Below are 7,967 nucleotides of genomic sequence, written 5' to 3'. Positions count from 1 at the left end.
AAAGAGAGGAATTCTTTGCCTAGTCCTTCATACTTCTACTCACATCCACTTCTGAAGCCCACTAGTAATAAAAGAAGTGCTAGAACACAGGAAGATTTAATTCAATCACTCAGATGTAATTAACATCAAGGACTTCATCTTCGTTTTGTGCCCCCAAAGCCTGCAAAAGAAAAAAAAACAACACATCATCTCTACCACAGCCTTCTCACTGGGCTGTCCAGTTCTAAAAAGGCTAAAGGTACAAAGTGAGAGGAGTTAAACATTTTAACCTAAATTAGAACAGCAAGCAGCTGTGGGCTGACTGGCCTGAAAAATATTCTCTTGCTACAGGTTAGACAACCTGCTTTTACAAAGAAATCATGTCTGCTAGAGAAGTGCAGTGCACACCAAAGGGCAAGGCCTTAAACTAATGCACCTTGCAGATGAAGACAAACCCAATACTGGTGGTACCGTGCCCACTGTAGGCCTGCAGGAAGTTTCATGCCCCTACTTCCATAGGAAACAAATATGAGACATGGTACAGGTGGGCATGTAACAAAGCAGTAAAATAAAACAAAGAGCGCTTGCTGGACCTCAACTAACATCTGTGTATTTTTGACAGGTCAACGTCTCTCAAGCTTCCAGAGGTTAAAAGGTCTTTTGCCTTACCAGAAGCAGTTCTTGTTCCTGAACTGCTACCTTGTGTGGAATTGCTTGGCTGCCCATTCATTGGACATGCAGCTGTGGGCTCTGTCCACATGCTGCAATATGGGGAACGTGGCCGTGCTCTGATGAGAAACAGTAAAAGGAAGGCTTCATTAGTGTTCTTATGAAAAATTAAGAAATTACCATTCCAAACAACAAGGAGACTGCATCTCTGAGGGAAAACTAAGTAGGTAGTTGCTTCAAAGCTGGAAATCTCCCTGTTTAATATAATTAACACGTCAATAGCAAGGATATCCAGTGTTGTCACAACATCTGTAGACTTTCAAAAGAAAGTTAAGCATCATTCTTCAGGGTAAGCGTTTCTAACAATTGCAAATGAGGAAATTTTTCCCTCTCAAATTCTGACCTTAGATTTGGTCAGAGAAGGTAGATTTGACATTTGAAGCTTAAATGCATTTTGGCAACACCTACATCCCAGCCACGTAAGACAAAAGAAAACATCCCTCTGTTCCGTTAACTATCTTGAGAAGGTTGTACCAATAAGACTAAAGCATCATGACCTTGGACTCACTGATTTAAATTGCTTGATTCTATGGATATGGAATTTCCTACTGTTGAAATCTGTAAATAGCTATCGCCCTTTCTGGCACCAGCATTTTGAGGCACATCATTTCAAACTACTGAAAAAAAAAAATAAAAGCAGAACAACCAAAGACTGTTTCAAAAGAAAAGAAGCCAAAGTTATGAAGCGTGTTCATGTATTTAAGACTTAAATATTCAGTTAGGCCTCTAATCTTCAACAGCAAGAGGTAGCTACTGAAACGGGAGGGTGGGGTGATGTGGGGTGTGGAAATCAAGGAACAAACCTGTATGTAGAGAATACGTAAGCACACAAGGGTCATTTAAGACTTAAGTAGTATCACATCAAGAAAACCTTTAACACATTATACCTTTTAACAATTCTTAGCAGGGTTAATATAATAAAACAAGATATGAACTTTCAATTTCCACAGCTCTACTCGAATGGAATTTATAGACAATTTCTACTATTAATGGCATCACTGTCCCAGTTTCACCTTACTTGACTCTATGAGATCAAGACTGCACATTGGATACTTTAGAAATTCTCTTATATCCCAAGTTTCTATTTCCTTAATAAACAGGCAAACATGATAAAGCTTCTGTCATTACCAAAGACATTTTACAGTGGAGGAAGATGCTTTAACAGACTCCTGGCCACATGATGTCTTACTCCCAAACTTTCAAAACAAAAAAAGAAAGTGGTTATATTTAATCCGTTCTATTGCTGCACTCCTACAGGGTTAGACTCTATACACAGGCAGTTCTTTGCTAAAGGAAATTGCCTGGGCTCTAAAGATTCCCTCAGGAGCCACATATTTTCTCTAGTGAAGGCTAAAATGGCAGCAATTGTTCACTTATAAACTGTTTATCTAAAAATGATGCATTTTAAATGTTTAAAAGTGTTCAGCAGATATGACCACCAGATGTTTACTCTAGCACTGAACCTGCTTTTGAAGGTTGTTTGTGTTATGGGTTTCCAAAATGCAACCTATATATGACCTACAACTCCTTTGGAAAACCACATCTCTTGGATTTCCATACATGACCCATTAGGAGACCACAGGTTAAAGTCTGTTTTATTTGACCACACTGAGGATCACAGAAGAGCAGGTGCCATTCAGACTGACTTTAGGAGAGATGGCACTGTTACAAGAGACCCATCTACAGATGGTTTTATGCCTAACATCACTATGTTTCAAGGCAGTATGCAGATGGATTGTTTAAATGCTCATTTTTAATTTGCAGGCTGTCATGCCAGGTCAGAGTAATCAGCTAAAGCAGAATGAAGTACCTCAGTCCTCCCAGTTCTTCTTCCCCAGAAACACATTTAAAATGTCTCTGCTGCTGGAGCTATAGATTGCTCCTCAAAATTGTTCTAGTGGTAGGATTTTATAGCTTGAACAATACAGGCTTGAAAGCTTAAACATTGTAAACGTAGTACATGGCATACCCCCTGAAAGCTTAAATACTTAAAATCTGATTGCATGCATATTTTACCTGTGACTGCCAGCCAGGTAGCCTAGCAAACCTCCTGCTCCTAATCCAGTCCAAAATCCTGGTCCTGAATTGGTTCCATAATTGGAATAAGTCTCATTGCTGTTGAAACCTTAAACAAAATGAAAATGGAAAACGTATCAGTTAGTGGCACCTAATCCTCAGGCCAGCTGCTGCAACAAGACTCTCCTCTGTTAAAGATAATGGAAAATTAGATCATAGATTTCTCTTGATTTCAGTAGATTCTTGGTCAAGCTTAACTTGAAAGGCCTCACAGTTCACAAAGCCAGAAAAACCATAGAAACAAACACTAAATAATGTAGAGTTTTACATTAAAAATGAGCTTCCACTCAATCTCACAGCCCTGATGTTTGTAAAACATGGCAAAGAGTCCCTACCTGCAGATGTATAAACAGCCATGTTAGATTAAAAATAGAAAAAGAAAGGAAGAAAAAGTAATCTGCTCAAGGTCACACAGCAGGCCAGAAGCAGACAAAGGAACAGAAATCAAGTACATAAGACCAAAGAGCCAACTAACCACTAGGACACACTGCTTCTAATCCCACTCAAAACAGCTGTGCACTTTGAGCAACAGTGGCTCAGTCTAAGGGCTAACATTACTTTGTATTGTTTCTGGTAATTCTAGTCCAGTCTTTGTTATCAAAAGACAGGGTAACTGCAATCACATTGCAATGGTTTTTATTATGCATGAGTCACCAAGCTTGACAAATACCTTGATGAAAGTGCAAGCACATCAAGTGTGTTGTGGGGGGAGGAGAGTCACAGATTTTTCACATGACATGGGTAACATGAGGTTCTGACTCAGAACCAAATGTCTTCCATTTAGAAAATAAAAAGAGAAGATGCAAAAACAAAGTAGAATCATTTTCAAGTCTAGAGAAAAACAAGGATCCAAGAATAAGCTCAACCACAGGTTTAACACACAAGGAAGTATAAAAGGCAAGGACTGAAGATTATGGTCTCCCTGAAATATGCCCACCTAAACAAGCAGGCCAGAGATTTTGTGTGTAAAAGTCATACAGGGCTTGGTTTGTCTTCAAGCTGCTGTGGATTGTTTGAAATAATGGAAGATTAAAAAAAAATATTTAAATCATCGGTTTAAATCTACATTGGATTTGATATTGGATTTCATCTTGAATGCACTGGGAGAAAGACAAATTCTCATTGGGATGATATACCCATTAAACTATGCTGAATTGGAAGAAAAAAAAAAAAAAGCACTTCATTTACTGTAAAAACAATGTTAATGGGGGAGATGAACCAACTCATTTGTTGAAAAGCACTACGGCTGAACAGTGACTCAGAAAACTGAGTCACTTTTTGTTGAAATACCTTGAGTAAACACTAAGGATCATGTCAAACCACTAACAGAGAAAAAGCAGAATTTAATTACAATAGGCTAGCTAAACAAGTTTCACAGGACACATTCTGCATGTTAAGGGAATTTAAAATGAGGCAAATTAAATATTAACAGTAGTAAGTGAATGACAAATGACATTGCTTTTCATTACCGTCCAGATTTCCAAAGACTAAGACATTCCTGGAACACATGGATATACACACTCAGAGATGGGCTTCTGCTCTGCTGTCAGAATTTAAGACAGATACTAAATGCATGAAGTAGCATATCACTTAATATTTTTAAGCTGGCCCCACATTCAAGAGGTTTCCTTCTCACACTGTTTGAAATCTAAGGAGAAATAATCAACACTCATTATTAAAAATGTCCCAAGTTAAGCTTTCTACAGCTCCCAACATGCATTTTAAGTGTTTCAACTTTCAGTTTTAATCAAGAAAACATTTCCAAGGCGCTATCCTTGCTAGATTTCAGACGCCTGCAATGAAAAATGCACTGGTGCAATTAACAGACAAGGAACAGGACAGAAAAAAAGTAACCCTCACTTTGTTTTGCCTGTGCCCAGTACAGAGGCCTGCCTTAGGACCAGGGCTCTTGGTAACCACCACAGTAAGGCCAGCAGCAGGTGGCACCCACCCACGCACACACACAGTCACTGATGCACATGCAGCACAGACAGGCTGTCTGAAGCCTGAATTAACTACAGGGAAAACAATCTGCGAAGCCACTAGTAACAGAGAAGCAGAACCTCTTAATTTTCTGCTGCAAGTACATCTGAAAGTTTCTGCTGCACATTCCCTGCACAAGGGTATCCAAAAGAGTTACACTGGCACCTTCTGTTGGCTGAGCAGCTTGAGCAAACCGGAAGAAAGCATTAACAAGCGCCACTACGATTAAGCTTTTGACCAAGCACACTTAATCCTTGCTGTTTATTTACTTGACAGAGCCCCCTCTCTATCTCATAGAAAACAGAACACATGGTGATTACGCAACTTCTGAGAACATAATTTGACTTCCAGCGCCTAGTAAGTTGGTCAGACACCAGATGATTAACGTTGCTTTCCCTTAGACACCGTGACCATCTAAGGCAGTCTGTTCATTAAGCGACACAAGTCATCGGTTTTCTGGGAAAAGAAGAAGTGCACATTTTCCTAGCAGCAGCCTTGTCACTGCTCATACAGTTTCCAACTTCAGATGAGAGGCACCACATGAGATTCATGTGTTGCACCTCTAATGGTAGTTCACAGACATTGTTCTCCACTCTGGGAACCAAACCTTTCGACCACTGGGACCACACTGAACCACCTGTTAAACAGAGGACTGGTACATGATACTCACCTCCATCAGCTGGTTTGGGAATGAAATCAGGACTCAGCAGCCCAATGACTGAAAGACCCTTCTGTAAATTTTCAAAGCACTGCTTTGGCATGAGTTTGTTTCTGCCTGTGTAAGACTATCCTCTCTTCCAGATTATTTTTGAAAGTTATTCTTCCCTGTCACAATCCTCATACTTCACAGAGTATGAAGAGAATGTTTGCAAAGCATGGGGAGATGGATTTCCAAAGGTTCAAAGGGCAGCCTGCTGCACAGTCTGCCCTGAAAGCCTGTGGGAAACCAAGTTCTTCTTTTCCCTTTTGAACAAAGAAGAAGATACAAAGCTGCCTGCAGGCTCTGCAGCAAATTCAGCAGAGTCAACTGCCAATGTTTTAAGTCTATCCCACTTGCACTTACTGCAGATAAAACCCAGTACAATCCTGCTTGCTCTTTTGAGTTCTGTAAATGGCTCAAAGCCCTACCTGTGAAGCTGGACTTAAAACCAGGAGGAGGAGGTGCCTGCTGACTCTGCCAGGAAGGTCTCGTGGATCCATCACCGTCACCAAAACTCTGCTGAGGCTGCTCACTACTAAGGCAGAGCTTGTATACTCCAAAAGCAAGAACCAAAAGAACAATTATAACAATTGCTCCAGCACCAGCATCGGAAAAATCCCCCCCTGACTGATAATAGCCAGGGCCAAAGCTTCCATAGTTCTTCACTTTCCTTTGGGCTTCCTCGGTCAGCTCCAGCCGGAACAGTAAACTACAGGAGCCTCTTAAGATGTAAGGATCATCTGGATAATCGAAGCCTTCACAGCTCACTTCCATCCGTCCAAAACGGTACGTATTTTCCAAGTCTGCTTTGCACTGCCACTGAAAAAACAAACACAAAGTAAAACCTCCTGCTCCAGGGTTGAAAATACCTGTCTGCTTTCCCAAATATGCTCTGAAATAAAACTGTAATTGCTAACAAATAATCTAAAAAGCCACAGGGTAAGAAATTTCTGAGCACTCTTTATTTTGAAAATGACTAAGAATTTAAGATTAAATAAGAATGTTTTTTAAAATCCTAAAAGTTAAAAAAGTCTGATCTTTCAAAACACAGGAGTGTCACAACTCTGGAAGATTTTGTTTTTCTTCACTGAACAGGTTTTTCAAGTATCCCTTCTTTAGGTACAGAAACACTTCTAAAAAGAGAATCTGTACTCTGTGCAACAGTCACTTAATAAATGCCTGTCCCAGGGAAACTGGATGGCAGCTACAGAAATACAATACGGAAGCCTGAAATCCAGGGCACTTGATTCCATTTATATCCACACAGAAATCAAGAGAAACTGGGACAGACATAATTACGCATTCATATGCAACACTTCATGAGATTGCAGTTCTGCTGTTGAACACGCACAGATTCTTCAGTCTCACATTCCTTGAAGTATCTGAACTTAGGAATCATCTCTAACTGCAAGTGACACAGTTTTTTTTTGGGGGGGGAAGTAGTTTTTAAATTACTAATTCAGGACAGCATTGCCAACTGCCAATTCAAGTCTGACTGTACTTTTACAACATCACATCAGTCTTAACACTTATCTTCAGCCTTGATTCCTGGTTAATCCATTGGCAGAAGCCTAGGCAATAGCTCACAAAACAGAAATACAGGACTATTTACTGACTAGTACCGACACACTGACCTGCAAGAGGAAGTAATGGAAGTCTGAAATTTAGTTTTTAAAAGGTAGAGCTGGAATGATGCAAATATTTACAGCCCTTCCTTCTCTAAAAATTGGAAAGCCATGCAGCAATACCAAAGCAGGAACATCCTCAAGAGTTCACAAGAGTTTGATTTTATAAACTGAGCAACATTTTAAGTAAAACAAATTAAAGTTTTCTCTGCAGTGCTTTTATGTTACAGCCTTCGCCAGTATTTCAAACACATACCTACAGCAGCTCTAGAAAATCCAAACCCAAGAAGTATTTAAGTCAAGCTCCGGGCATCAAAGGCTATCTAACAAAAAGCAAACTGAACTGACACCCTAGCCTGTTACTCTTCCCTCCTGCAGAAGTTACCAGGTCTGGGGGAAGATGACTTCATTAAGCGCTTAACAAGTTTTAGACAGTTACCTGTACATCGAAGCCATCCCAGCCTTTGTTGTAACACTGAACAACCTCGGGGACACGGGAGCATCCAGCAGTGCCGCCCGTGCACTGTAGCTGCGGGACCGCAGGTGTCCGCCGGGATGTCGTGTACGCGTCTCTGTGGAGAGTGAGCGCCTGCACCTCCCTCAGCAGGACCCTCCCTGAAACGGGCAGCGCAGAGGTCAGCGTTTGTCGGGGCGCCCTTTAGCCGCAAGGGCCCACTGTGGCGAAAAGGCCAACAACACAAGGGACACCACAGCGGGCTTCCTGGAGCGACGAAGCGGCAAGGAGCACCAGGCGCGCAGAGGGGACCTCGGGGCGGGCTCTGGGTCACCGCTTGGAGAGCGCAGAGGCACCGCGGGCCGCACGGCGGGGCTGTCGCTGCGGCACAAGCGGGCTCAAAGGGAGCGCAAACCAAAAC

At 41.4% G+C, this 7,967-nt stretch overlaps 1 protein-coding gene across 1 annotated transcript; it reads right to left on the bottom strand.

Annotated features, from left to right (window-relative positions):
* Positions 1-134: 134 nt before the first annotated feature.
* Positions 135-7,707, bottom strand: SARAF (store-operated calcium entry associated regulatory factor; the record flags this gene model as incomplete). The annotated part of the gene is made up of 5 exons (XM_010175902.1): positions 135-160; positions 649-767; positions 2,725-2,833; positions 5,896-6,286; positions 7,532-7,707. Coding segments are annotated over 5 exons (821 nt in total), but the record flags the coding sequence as incomplete, so codon positions are not given.
* Positions 7,708-7,967: the final 260 nt, after the last annotated feature.

The sequence above is a fragment of the Antrostomus carolinensis genome, unplaced genomic scaffold (assembly GCF_000700745.2).
Source record: "Antrostomus carolinensis isolate BGI_N321 unplaced genomic scaffold, ASM70074v2 scaffold24939, whole genome shotgun sequence".
NCBI lineage: Eukaryota > Metazoa > Chordata > Aves > Caprimulgiformes > Caprimulgidae > Antrostomus > Antrostomus carolinensis.
Note: the sequence above shows the minus strand (reverse complement) of the source record. Positions and strands in the feature narration are given on the sequence as shown.